This window comes from Anguilla anguilla, chromosome 11 (assembly GCF_013347855.1).
Source record: "Anguilla anguilla isolate fAngAng1 chromosome 11, fAngAng1.pri, whole genome shotgun sequence".
Classification (NCBI taxonomy): Eukaryota; Metazoa; Chordata; class Actinopteri; order Anguilliformes; family Anguillidae; genus Anguilla; species Anguilla anguilla.
The window spans coordinates 11,612,244-11,625,288 of NC_049211.1; the positions used below are offsets into that span (position 1 = coordinate 11,612,244).

Genomic DNA, 13,045 nt, shown 5'->3' on the forward strand with positions numbered 1-13,045 from the left:
GAGAATTCAACAATGTTGAAGTAAGGGATTTGGCTGAAACTTTCAACATTGAAATCAAAACCACTGCAACTTATAGCCCCTGGAGTAATGGTCTTTTACAGCGCCATAATCAAACACTGACTAAGATTCTGTTGAAACTGAAGCACAGCACTGGATGTGACTAGGACACAGCTCTTAATTGGTATAGTGGCAAAAAACTCAATGTACAATGTTCATGATTACAGTCCTTACCAACCTGTTTTTGGGCAGAATCCAAATCTCCTATCCGTCCTTTCAAATAATCCACCAGCATTGGAGAATATGGCAGTGAGTACATAGCTGAATTTATGGCATTCATGGAAGCAGAATGCTCAGAATGGATCCTATTTGTGGAGCCAGGGAGGTCAGACTTTGAAGAATATGAAAAAATGGAGAATGATTGAGGTGAGGGAAAGCCTCTGGAATGGATGCTGCATCGAGCTCAGAAGGTACAGAGGTCAATTCCATGGATGGAGAAGTAGTACAAAAAGGTTAGAGAGACCATTCTAAAAACTGGTGGCACTATATCACAAGTTAATCCTGCTGTGTTCTAATGGCTGGATAAAACCTGCTGTGTCATTTGTGCCTTAGGCAGTCAAGTTGATGATTTTATCTGAATTTGAGAACACTGTCATTCCAAACCTGAAAACCACTTTTAAATTCTACTTTTTGTGGGTATAGAGCTGGCCAATACTGATGCATTGAGATGCAACACCATGGCTACAGCAAGAATCTACACCCAATTTAGCTAGAGCCATCAATATTGAATGCAGCTGAATCTGATCAGCTTGGGTCAAAAATGAGTTAGATTCTATGGGTCGCATGTCACACAAGACCAGATGTAATGTTTAATGTGTGCAGTTTAGCCTCATCGGTGGAATGTGTAGCCGTGCAAAGTATAAATGTGGTTAATAACATTATTTGATATTGAAATCAGAGCATGTGGTGCTTAGGTTCCAGCATTTGGGCAAAGAGAACTCCTTGAAGCTGGTTGTGTTTAGTAATGCCTTCTTTGATAATTTAATGGATATAGGGACACAAGGCAGGTATCTTGATGTGCTAATGGGAAAAGAAGGAGAGTTCTCACCTCTTGGATGGCATTCCAACGAATTTTGAGTAATGTCAGAGGCACTCTATCTTTGCCACTCACCCGTGTAACTGATAATTACTCACTTGTTGATGCAATCATGTCCTCAAAATTTGTCACAGAGAAAGGCTGCATCCTGAGATTAGATGATTCAAAGAACTAATTCAAGACAAGAAAATCCAGACAGTTGTGCGGTCAGCATCAGATGACCAGCTGGCTGACAGTTTTACCAAGAAGGGGATCTCTTCAGTGCTGAGAACTGTGAGTCATGGATAATGATAATTGCTGGAGCTGTAGTAATGAACTTTGCACAATAAGCAATTCTATGTACATAAGAAACTCTCTCAAGAAGAAATGTTTTGTTTTTCATAGAAAGAGAAGGAGAATGTTAAATTATGTTACATTAATTACAGCTCATAGTGCCATGTTATGTGAAGGAAGTAATTCAGCAAAGTTAGTTGTACATGTGTGGAAAATTTCATTAAAAGGTTGAACTTTGCATTGAGTGAATGAACAGACTGTCCCTAAACCCATACTGCCATATTCTAGGCCTACTTGGTTTTTATTCGCCTGCATCTTGCGAGCTTATTTTAAAAAAACAAGACAGCGGAACTCTGACTTTTGACCGCGTACACCCACAGTCTAAGTGGCCAGCAGTGGGAGTGCTTCTGAAGTCATTTTCATATTTTTATATGTACTTCTGAAGACATCTAAATACATATTTCATTTTGACATTAGGTTATACAGAGGTGCTTATATTGGAGTATAAATAAACTTTCTTTGAGTGAAAAATGCACTTTGTAGGACTTCTTTGATTTGGCACCACCTTCGGTCCTTTTCTCCTTTCCCCTCCCCATGTGTGCCCGCTTCAGGGTTTTGTATATTTTGTATATATTTGCACCTGTACACCTTCACTACTGTAAATAAACTCCCTGCACTGAAAAGTCCGGTCAGCTTATTTTTCTTTCTTCACTTGGATAGTTATTGTCCCTCCTTACCTCTAGACCACCATCTGGGACGTAACACCAACGAAGATTCAACGCTTTTTATATAGTTCGTATTTCAGCAATAATCTGCGCGGGTCTTGAACTGCTGCGCTGCGGCTGAATGTATTCATTCTGGTAAGTGTATGTCGTTACCCTAGAAACCGAACACATGTGCTTGTACACGAAAGTAAAAAGGTCCGCCCCTTTCTTCTCCTGAAATGCGAAAAGTTCAAACAGTGAACACCTTTTTCTGTCTTCCTCGTGAGATTTTCTTCTTTTTATTCTTTGTAATTGTGGACGTCATAAGATGTGATAAGAAAACGTTTAAATGTTGTAAAACTATGTGGTTAGCACTTAAGTCCAAACCTAACTCGACTGCATGTTAAGAAAACGTAGAAAGGTAAGTTAGCTAACCAACTAGCTCGCCTGCTAACATTGCTGTTGTCTTAAATTACAAAGTAGCAAGTATGGGATCTGCGTATTGTGTTTCCAAAAGGAAAATAATGACTTTTTCAGTCATATAAAAATGAAGACTGGCTGATAAGATATAATTTGCAGATTCACAGACGCGACGTTCAGGATTATGTTAAGGATTGTTAAATGCTTTAATGTATGTTGGTGTAAGGATGTTAAACTTTTTTTCATCAAGTAGCCTAACGTTACCGTTGATTTCTTGGATGATTTCTGTTTGCAACTATCTGGTGAAGTACGCTTCAGCGATCTCTGGTAACTGGCGGAGCGTTATAGTGGGCAGCGGGCAGTGTGTGTGTCGGATAAATCATTCATTCAAGGTCACGCAGTTTTAGTTATACGTAGCCTATTTATAAGCATGGCCAGTTCTAAATTTCAAAGAAGTTGTTTCTGTGATTTGTATCACATAAAGTAGCAACTCAAATATGGGAGACAGCTGAAAAAGTCATGCGGGCTGTGGTTGAATTCACCTACCAAAAAACAACGCAATCCAACGTCTGCAGGTGGAAGTAGGTTAGAGAGGCATCCATTTGTATACACTGTGGCATGCGCCAGGCGAAGTGTGGTCTGATTTATAACCCTTATCTCCAGCAGGGCAGCCCTGCTCCGTGGTTTGTTCTGTTACTACCCACACTATATTCCAGGCATGGCTAATGAGTACTGAGTAATGAGTGTCTGTCCAGTGAGATTAGCTTGATCAGCTCTTATGTAGGATTGCTGTATTATACTCACTCAACATTAATAGGGCTGGTGGCAAGAATCTTCTTAGTGTACATTTACATTATGGTATTTTATTGTGCTCCTGATGTTATGTTACTGTTGGGAATACAATGCATCACACGTTGGCTTCCTTGCTCCTCTTTACCGAAATATGCAATTGAATCAATAATATGTACTGACGTAGCCCACTTGGCATCAGAGAAGCCATAAACTAATAAGCAGAGTTGTTTTTATGGTGCAATATTATATTCATTCAATGCTAATTGGATTCATTGAGAAAGAACAAGGGCGGTCATTCATAATTGACACGAGAAAGTCAGCAGGCAGAAAATGCAGAAAAAAACCAGCTGCCTCCAGTCAGTTAATTTCCTTGAATTGAAAAAGAAGAAACCTTGCACATCTTAAATCTTCAACGCTCTCGCTGAAATGCTTCCTGTTCACATTTAGTTTCTGTATCTGTTTATGAGATATTTCAAGAGGACACCCCAACCCCCCACCCCTGCCCTGTGTGCTATTCCTGTGCTTCCCACCCTGTCTTTGTGATGTGTACAGGATCTGGCTCCCTGGGGTGTAATGTGATGAGAACGAGGAGAAAAGAGTGGCCTGGTTGTGATGGCGCTGCGGAAGGGGGCTGGAGTTTCGGAGCTGTGCAGGGAAGGCGATGAGCTCCTGGGGGAAGGAGAGCCAGAGAGAGCCACCGCTCTCTACGTCGCTGCCTTCGGGAGGCACGCCGGCTCCACCCTGTCTCACGTGAGGGGGCTGGGGGCAGCCAGGTTGGCGGGGGTGATTTCCACTCTGGAAGCCTGGCTGGATGGCCGGGGGGATGCCAGTGGCGCCGGGGAGGGCCTCAACAAAGGCCTGGCAGCTGTGTTCCTGTCAACGCTCAGCCCCAACAACCTCGCCGCTTCCCTGTACAAGATGGAGTCCGTCCTCCTGGGCGGCGGCCAGTGCTGCGAGGAGGTTGCTGTGCGCTGCTCCGCCCTGCTGGACGGAAACGGTGTTCCCCAGGTGGAAGGTTCCGCGCGCCTGACCCTGGAGCTCACCAGGGCCCTAGCCTGCTTGCTCTCCCAGCCCCACAGCCCCACGGGCCCACTCCTCTACCTCAGGGCTTTCCGAGAGAACGAGGTGGAGACTGGGAGACTGCTGAAGAGCAGGCAGGCGCTGCACCTGCCCAGGATAGTGAAAGCCTTCCTGCAGTACCTGGTGCAGCTGACCCCTGCGTCCCAAGGCGAGAACGAGGCTCGGGAAGGGGCGCGGCCAAGCGGGCCGCCGGACCCGGCACCCTCCTCCGAATGCATGCGGTTCCTGGCGTCTGTGTGCCCAGAGGACACGCGTGTGCAGGAAGTGCGGGCGGCAATGTTGCTCCACAAGGGCAGGTTTGAGGAGAGCGCTGAGGCCTACTCCCGGGCCCTGCAGGGGGGCGGGGTGTGGACAGAGACGCCCCCGGTAGCGGAAAAGACGGCTCCCGACTCGCTGCCGCCGGAGAGGAAAGCCTGTCTCCTTGTCGGCAGGGCTGCCGCCAGCTTCATGGCAGGCGGAAGGGCGACCGAGGCCTGCAGGGATCTGGGGCAGGCCTTTGAGATCCACCCTGCCGCCGCCAGGCTGCACTTCCAGAGGCTGTTCTCTGACAGCGGCACGGCGCAGGCGGCTCGGGCGCAGCTGCGGCAGCAGGCCGAGAGGGCCCTGTCGGAGCACAGGGAGGCCGTTTTGGCGCGCCCCGACCTGCGCTCCTCCGTGGGTGCGGAGCAGCTGGACCCCGTGATCGCGCAGCTGCGTGCGCTGTGCCACCTGGAGCCGGGAGGGGGCAGCAGAGAGCTGAGGGTGCGCCTGGCTGACTGCCTGCTCCTCCGCGGGGAGTTCAAGGAGGCCCTGTCCATCTGCAGCCAGCTGGCTGCCGCGGCCTCCCCGGCCGGGCAGAGCTACCAGAACACCGTGCACGTGCTCCGGGGCTACGCGCGCCTCCTCTCCGACGACCACCAGGGGGCTGCGGAGGACTTTCAGGCGGTGATCGAGCACAGCGCCCCCCACCCGTCCAGCTGCGTGCGCGCGCTCTGCGGCCGGGGGCTCCTGCGCATGCTGGCGGGGTCGCCCTACCTGACGGCCCTGGACTACGTGACGGCCAGCCGGCTTCAGCCGCAGGACGCCGCGCTGACCGTGCGCTGTCTGGTGCCCTGGAACCGACGGGGGCTCCTCTGCACCGTGCTCCTGGAGCAAGGCCGGGTGATGCTGGAGGGGCCTCAGAACCAGGACCCCGCCCCAGGCTCCCCTCTGCAGCAGGGACATCAACCCCCACCCACACAGGGGAGAGAGAGCTGCTCCACCAACAAAGAAGAGTAACCGCTGTCTCTCCCTATGCATATGCATTTACACAGATCTGTGGCTTACTTCAGGGGCCAAATGTGGCATCAGTTTTCTGCTAGTAGTCATTTCCTCTTTTTTTGTAATGTATATGTTTACTGAAGGCAAATGTTGAGGTATATAAAAAGAGAAGTAGTGCACAGACATCTGCCCAAGTTCACAGGTTCCGAATAGGGTTGATGAGGAATAAAAAGGAACTTTCACATACTGTGAAATACTTCGAAAGAAAATTTAATGGTGCCAATCAATGTTTTCATTGACAACGACCTTCACCAGGTATATCTTGCAATGCTAGACTGTTGTGGATTTCAATGTTGTTTGGCACCATTAAATTTGTTTTAGTAGCATGTCATGCACTGTGTGCGGATTGCGTGTATGATCACATATTGAATAAGAGCGGGCTTTGCACAAACATGTTACGTATGTACCCGTGTTACTGCGTTCACTTGTATGCATATCTTGGCTGTGATGTGCGCCTGACTTCGTTGTGTGTCGCAGGACGGCCGTTGGAGTGCACGCCCTGGCCGTTCTCCTCGCGGAGCTGGAGCCTGGCGCGGACGGGCCGCAGATCCTGGCGGCCGATTCGCTTTACTGCCTGGGCAGAGTGGAGGAGGCGCACCGCCTCCTGCTGTCCATCGGGAAGAGCTCCCCGCGCTCGCCCGTCCTCGCCCGCCTCGCCATGCTGCAGCTCCACCGCGGCTTCCTCTACGACGCCAACCAGGCAAGAAGATAAGATTTACTGTCCCTGAGGAAATTTGTCTCCGACAAACAATACGTGCTGTCCAAGACACAGACACATTTTTCATTAAGACATACAACATACACAAGATGGAAACAACATGAGCAAAATTACGCAATGTGAAAAACATTGTAGAGTACATACAAGGGACACAAATGACAAAACTGCTAAAAACTGGTAAAATATCTTTTTGCGGATTTCACCTAGGTGTTTTTCAATCTTGAGCTATCTACCAGCAGAGAGCACTGTTTGCTAATTCTTAAATAATTTTAACAGCCTTGCTTTAGTCCGGTGTCTGTTATGCATGCTGGGATTACAGACATCCAATATCTCATCTAAAATTATGGGCATTCATATGGAGTTGGTTCACCCTTTGCTCTAACAATCTCCAACCAGTGAAGGCTTTATACTAGATGTTGGAGCATTACTGACTGGGGGTACTGTCATACTGAAACAGGAAAGGGCCTTCCCCAAATGGTTGGGGAAGCACAAAATCATCTAGAATGTGATTGTATGCTGTGAAGTTAAGATTCGTTTTCAATTGAACTAAGGGGCCTTGCTCAAGCCATGAAAAACAGCCCCAGACCAAACAGTGTCAAGATACTTTCGGTCATATAGTGTATATAACTAGAATTGCTTCAGTAAATATCCTGCCGCTTAAATGGATTGTATGTAAAGATTGTAAGTTCTGTAAAGCTTGATTTACACTTAGCAAGTGTTCCAGTTGTTGCCAACAATCGGTCTTGCCTTGCTGTCGTGATGGTGCACACACTAGGAAACTGGGAACAGAATGAGGGTTTCACACAAGGACTCATTAGCCAGATTCTTAAAGGCATAATATGCTGGATTTTTACCTTGAAAATATTATAAAATAACCATGCTCAGTCATATCTACAATGCACTGGCAATCTCTGTATTTGCACACATTTGCTGAATCTGTGCTCCTCTGCCTGTATGTCTTCTTTCAGGATGTGTTTGGGATGCTTCTGGGTGTGACACTCTTTTCTGTGTGGGGAGGGGTGGGTGTGACCACGGAGTCTGTGGGATGGGATCTGGTTTCAGCAGAGCATTTGTAGCTAGCTGTGGCTACCGCAGTGGCATAGGTGAAGAACCAAAACTACAGCGAATTGAAACGACAATCCCTGAAATGGTTCCAAAACCAGAGTCTACCTTATAAATGTATTTTCCTTGAGGGCAGCTATTTAACAGTGGAGATATAAACAATGTTGTGTAAACAGATGTAAAAAATAAAAAAGGGGGGTGAGTGGATAGGGTTGGGGACAGAGGAGGAGCTTTCTTTGATTGTAAACGCAGAACCAGAGCAAGGCTAAAAATCATGCATAGCCTGCCTTTTACATCTTGTCTCAAACTTTTTAAGAATTTTGCGGAAGTTGTTAAAGTGCGTTAATTTCCTGCCTGTTCTGTTTATCTTCCTCTTAAGCTTAAATCCCATTGGCTATTGCCAGGGTTGGTCTCAGATTTTTGTCTTTGTTTCTCAGCCAACAAGATCATGGCCAACATTTTTGTTGATGAGGGGGGTTGGCAAAATCATGAGACTTGAGTCCTTTTACGCTAGAGAATAATTAGTGCGATTCTTGCTCCAGTCAGGCTTAAAATGGGGGAAATTATCACATTAAGTGTGAACCAAGCGGAAGTTGCTCTGGATAAGGGTATCTGCTAAAATGTCTAAAAACTTTTAAAGTAATGGGATGTATCAGTGAGTAAGGGCACATAGGGCGACATAGCTCAGGAGGTATGACCGATTGTCTGGCAGTCGGAGGGTTGCCGGTTCAAACCCCGCCCTGGGCATGTCGAAGTGTCCTTGAGCAAGACACCTAACCCCTAACTGCTCTGGCGAATGAGAGGCATCAATTGTAAAGCGCTTTGGATAAAAGCGCTATATAAATGCAGTCCATTTACCATTTACATGTAGAGGAAGAAAGAGATGAAGAAGAAAACCGCATGGCTTCACTTCTGTCTGGGGGAAAATGTTATATAAACCAAATTAAAATGTCCTTGCTATGAATGGGCGTGTAAAGGCTCTTTATAATACATCCAGATAGTAAAATGCATCTTCCTAAAAAAGGACTGCGTAATCTCCACCATGTTGGCGAGAGCTTTGACAGTGCATCCCATCCCATTGCAGCTTTTGAAGAAACTGACCCAGTGCGGTGATACCAGCTGCTTGCGCCCCCTGCTGACGGTGGCGTCGCCGGAGGACCGGGCGCTGCTGCAGAGGCACTGCCACGCCGCCGCCAGCCGCATCCTGGAGAGCCAGCGGGAGGATGCGGGCGTCAGGGAGGCCGTGGCCTACCTGTCCATCGCCATCATGGCTTCTGGTGAGCGCGTGCCTTTCCCAGACCATGACCGTGAGTAGACTCATCACTTTGCCCACTGTCATCACATCCTTAGTCAGTTCAGTTCAGTTCAGTTCGAATCGATTCGATTTGATTCAATTCAATTAGATTCAATTCAGTTCAGTTCAGTTCAATTAGATTTGATGCAGTTCAATTCAATTCAAAGAGCTTTTTTGGCATGTATGATGAAACAATATTGCCAGACATACATAAATAAAATAATATTTAACATTTTATTGATTTTAATACTGAGATGCAAGAATAGTTAACCCAATAGTTTGACAGATTCCCAGACTCCCTTGCTGTGTGACATGCTATGACATATCTCGTCACAACAGGGCCAGTTATTCCCTCACTGAAGACTATTTTTAATTTTTTTTTGGGCTTAGGTGAGGAAATTCAGGCATTGTTTTTAGCATGTCATCTTTGAATGTTCGACACTATCACAGAAGGGGCCTGTGCATTATCTTTGGATAGTTGTTTTTCTGTGGATATGTTCCAGGTAAAACCATGGCAGTGGCATGGCAGCAAATAGCCACTTGTTTTTGAAGACAGAGCGTTCCCCCAGTAACCAGAGCATTAATGATTCTTGATTTGACATGTGCAGTAAGGAGGTCAGATAATGACTGACAGATAATGACTCTTCATTGGTTTTTGTGGGAGATTGCAAATGTTGACCGTACAGTAACAGCTGTCTGTTGATTGTCTGCCTTTAAACCGCTAAACTACCTCTGGGTTTCTCCTCTTTCTGTTTTCGTTCATCTGGGTTTTCAGAAAACACTCAGAGGAAGCTAATTAAATCTTTTGATAAATCCCCTCACAGGGTTTGCAAATGCTTAGTCAAAACACTTACTGCAAAGTCTCTTCTGCATTTAGCGCGGCTTTTAAAAACCGGTTAGTAAAGTCACCCCGGCGGTTGCCGCGTAGTTCGCGGAAGCCTCAAGCAAGAGTTACCGTTCCTTGAAACGGAAAATGGAGTCACGGACATTTAGCGCCTCTCCCGCTGCCCGTCTGAAAGGCCAGCGCTAAATCACTTCTTAATGTCTCCTGGCTGGATGACACCAAACGCCCCATTTCTCTGAAATGTCAGGGAATCGCAGCTACCCTGCGGGAGTGTGTTTGTAACCTTACGCGGGGAGCAGTTCTCAGAACCATTAGAGAAGGAACACTGCGTGCATTTGAGGGTGTGTGTGCATGCGCGTGTGTATGATTGTGTGTGTCCGTTTGTGTGTGTGTGTGTGTGTGTGTGTGTGCACAGATTGTCCTTAAGTGCGCTCCTGCCTTTGCGTGTGTACGGTATTTCGGTGTATGTGTGCTTTTGTGTGTGCGTGTGACTCTCGTGTTTGTGTGCACAGTATGTGTGTGTCTGACATCAGTCATGTCATGTGAACTTCACAATACCCATTCATTTGATTCACTGCTACTCGTGTTAAAACCCATACTGGAATGAATAATGGTTCCCCAACCCAGTGTGAACTGACTGACCTTCACTGGCACAGGGGACGTACTGGTTTACGTAGTTACTGTATATTTGTCCTGCTGGGGGATTTTCAGGCCAAGAGCTGAGGTAGTGACGTGTAGTACAGTCCGGTGTTGACCAGGGGTGATGTGCATTTTCACGCCATTGAGAAAACGTCTTTGATATCACGGATTTTAAAACACAATTGTTTCAGCAGCATTTGGATGATAATGGTGTGCCATTTTGCTTCTTGCTGAATTAACACTGAAGCAGGACAGCATGAGTCAACAAAAACCAGGACGAAATGGCGACACTCTACAAAGGGTACAGCATGAGACCCATGTAAAGACTGCATCAGCACTGCATTAACATTCAAAAACACACGCAAACTGAAAGAGACTGTCATACTGTGACTAGGAGGTTATTTTAACTGAAACGTGTGATACTTGTGAGATGAATCCAAGGAATGTAATTACTGTGCTTTCTGAAACGTGCTATAGGTGGTGAGGCGACGGAGTCTTTGTTGGCGAGGGCCCGATGTTACGTGCTTCTGGGCCAGCGTAAGACCGCCATCTTTGACTTCAGTGCCATCCTTAAGGAGCACACTGAGCATGTGCAGGCTCTGTGTGGGAGGGGCTTCACCTACCTCATGCTAAACCAACAGAAGGTACGCTAAGAATTTAGCTTCCTTTTTGGTGCTGTGATGGAGAACAACACACAAGCAAAGCATGCATTTATAAATTAAGTTCTTATCAGATCTCCAGGACTCGTTAGTGTCCAAACGATAATGTTTTTGTTCTTCTTCTTCTAAAACTCTGCTGTGATCAGGTGCTTGTGTAGACTGTATAACCTTCTGTGCTTGCTGAAGCCTCTTGGCATTTGAGTGTTGATGGACGGATGGGTACTGCAGGTAGGATGGGGGGGGGGGGGGGGGGGGGGGGGGGGGGCAGATGCGATCAGACACCTGTGTGGCAAGCAGGGGGGGGTGGTATTGAATAGGGATGGCTGCGCTGATAGAGACCGGCGAAAGTTGATTGTGCCTGCTGTGGCGCTGATAGTGTGCGGATGCCATTAAGATAAGGGGGATTAGGAAGGGCTGAGACAGCCTTCAGAATGCAGAGAGAGAGAGGGAGAGGAGAGAGAGAGGGAGAGAGTGAGAGACAGGGTGGGGGACATAAAGAGGGAGAGAGTGAGAGAGTGAGGGAAAATGTGTGTGTGTGTGTGAGAGAGAGAGAGAGAGAAAGAGAGAGACAGAGACAGGAGTAAAGATCTGGAAAGCTTAGCTACGCAGTCTTTCCAAAACTTAATGTCAGTGAAGTTTCACTGTTATTAGAGTGTAATTGTGAGTTCCACTAGACAGATTTGGACGCATTTGTAAGCCTGTCCAGTTGCTACGGTATCCTCCACCAATTTGTCTATTCACAGATTAGCATGTCCACTGCTGCACTGGCTCCTGGCCACCACTCCTCTTTGCTCTGTAGTTTAGCAGTGGAGCTTTGGAGGAGCACACATGTTCTATAGGCATCAGCTTAGAGGAATGAGGCGGAGACAACCCAGCGTACTCAAATCTTCCTTCCCTGTGCAGGGCTGTCCCAGGGCTCACAGTCACAGTCTTCAAGGACGTTGGGCAGGTTTCAGTTCCAGGCCGTGGGGCACATCATTGCTTTAGCTGAACGCAGTGCCCAAGAGGGGTCATGACGACTGTTCTGTAGCTCTGCTTCTTTTTGGTTTTCTTACGTCTGGGGTGAAACTTGAGTGTTCTATTTATGTATGTGTATGTGCGCCTGTGGGTGTGCCTGTGAGTGCTTATATATATATATATATATATATATATATGTGTGTGTGTGTGTGCGCATGTGTGAATATGTGTGTGTGCGTGTGTGTGTGTGTGTGTGAATATGTGTGCGTGCGTGCGTGTGTGTGTGTCCGTACCTGCGTGTACGTGTATGTACGTGTGTGTTTGTGTGTGTGTGTGTGTGTGAATATGTGTGCGTGCATGCGTATGCGTCCGTACCTGCGTGTACGTGTATGTACGTGTGTGTGTGTGTGTGTGTGTTTGTGTGCTTGTGTGCATTTCGTGGGAAGGCTTGATGTTGAGCCCTGAGTGATTTTCCAGATTGCGCACAGTAACAAAAGGAGTGTAATCACAGGGTTGTGAGAATTACAGGCGGAACAGCGTTCAGCTTGGGGAACAGCACAGGAGCCAGGAGGATGGTGAATCATTATGCATCTTTGTCCTGATAAAAAGGATTCTACAGGGACAGCTATCTGAATAAAACATAAAAAGACACAGTGCTGCCTGCATTTAAAATGATGAAGGTTCTTTGAAAGTTCTTTTTTTTTTTTTTTTTTTACCTCTGGCATCATTTTATGGGCATGGGGCGATAATCGTAGAGATTATTTTTATCTCTGTTTTGGTAGATTGAGCCCACTGTTTTTGAGGTGTGTGGAGTCACATTGGATTGACAGACTGAAAAGGGCCACATGAGTATATATTAGACTCTGAGATGAACACTGCTTATGTGAGCACTGCCTTGCCTTCACAAACATTAAGTCCTCCAGTCATTAACCTAGATTCAACCTTCAAGTAAGAATGCTTAGTGGGTGTTAGCAGACACACATACCCTATACACATTCACATAGATATACATACTGTATATCTATGCTAAATCTGTTACACATTAAGGGAAAAGCCTCAGTTTGTATGTAGATATGTTTTTTAGTGAGACATACTGTGTGTCATTTTCCAGGAATGCACCAGAGACATTTTGGCAGCTCTCCAGGTGGACTGTAATGCAGTCACTCAGGATATCCTGTCCCTGAAGGACACAGGCAGAAAGCTCGTCTGCG

General features: G+C 46.7%; 1 protein-coding gene across 2 annotated transcripts; it reads left to right on the forward strand.

Annotated features, from left to right (window-relative positions):
- The first annotated feature begins 2,292 nt into the window (after positions 1-2,292).
- Positions 2,293-13,032, forward strand: ttc34 (tetratricopeptide repeat domain 34). 2 transcript variants are annotated; one of them, XM_035383417.1, is made up of 7 exons: positions 2,293-2,491; positions 3,835-5,615; positions 6,139-6,361; positions 8,526-8,718; positions 10,696-10,862; positions 12,617-12,717; positions 12,946-13,032. In XM_035383417.1, the coding sequence occupies exons 2-6, from the start codon at positions 3,895-3,897 to the stop codon at positions 12,659-12,661; spliced, it is 2,349 nt and encodes a 782-aa protein (XP_035239308.1). In that variant the 5' UTR covers positions 2,293-2,491; positions 3,835-3,894; the 3' UTR covers positions 12,662-12,717; positions 12,946-13,032. The 2 variants fall into 2 exon arrangements, with proteins under 2 accessions (XP_035239308.1, XP_035239307.1); XM_035383416.1 differs by lacking the exons at positions 12,617-12,717; positions 12,946-13,032 and adding an exon at positions 11,677-11,990.
- The last annotated feature ends 13 nt before the right edge of the window (positions 13,033-13,045 follow it).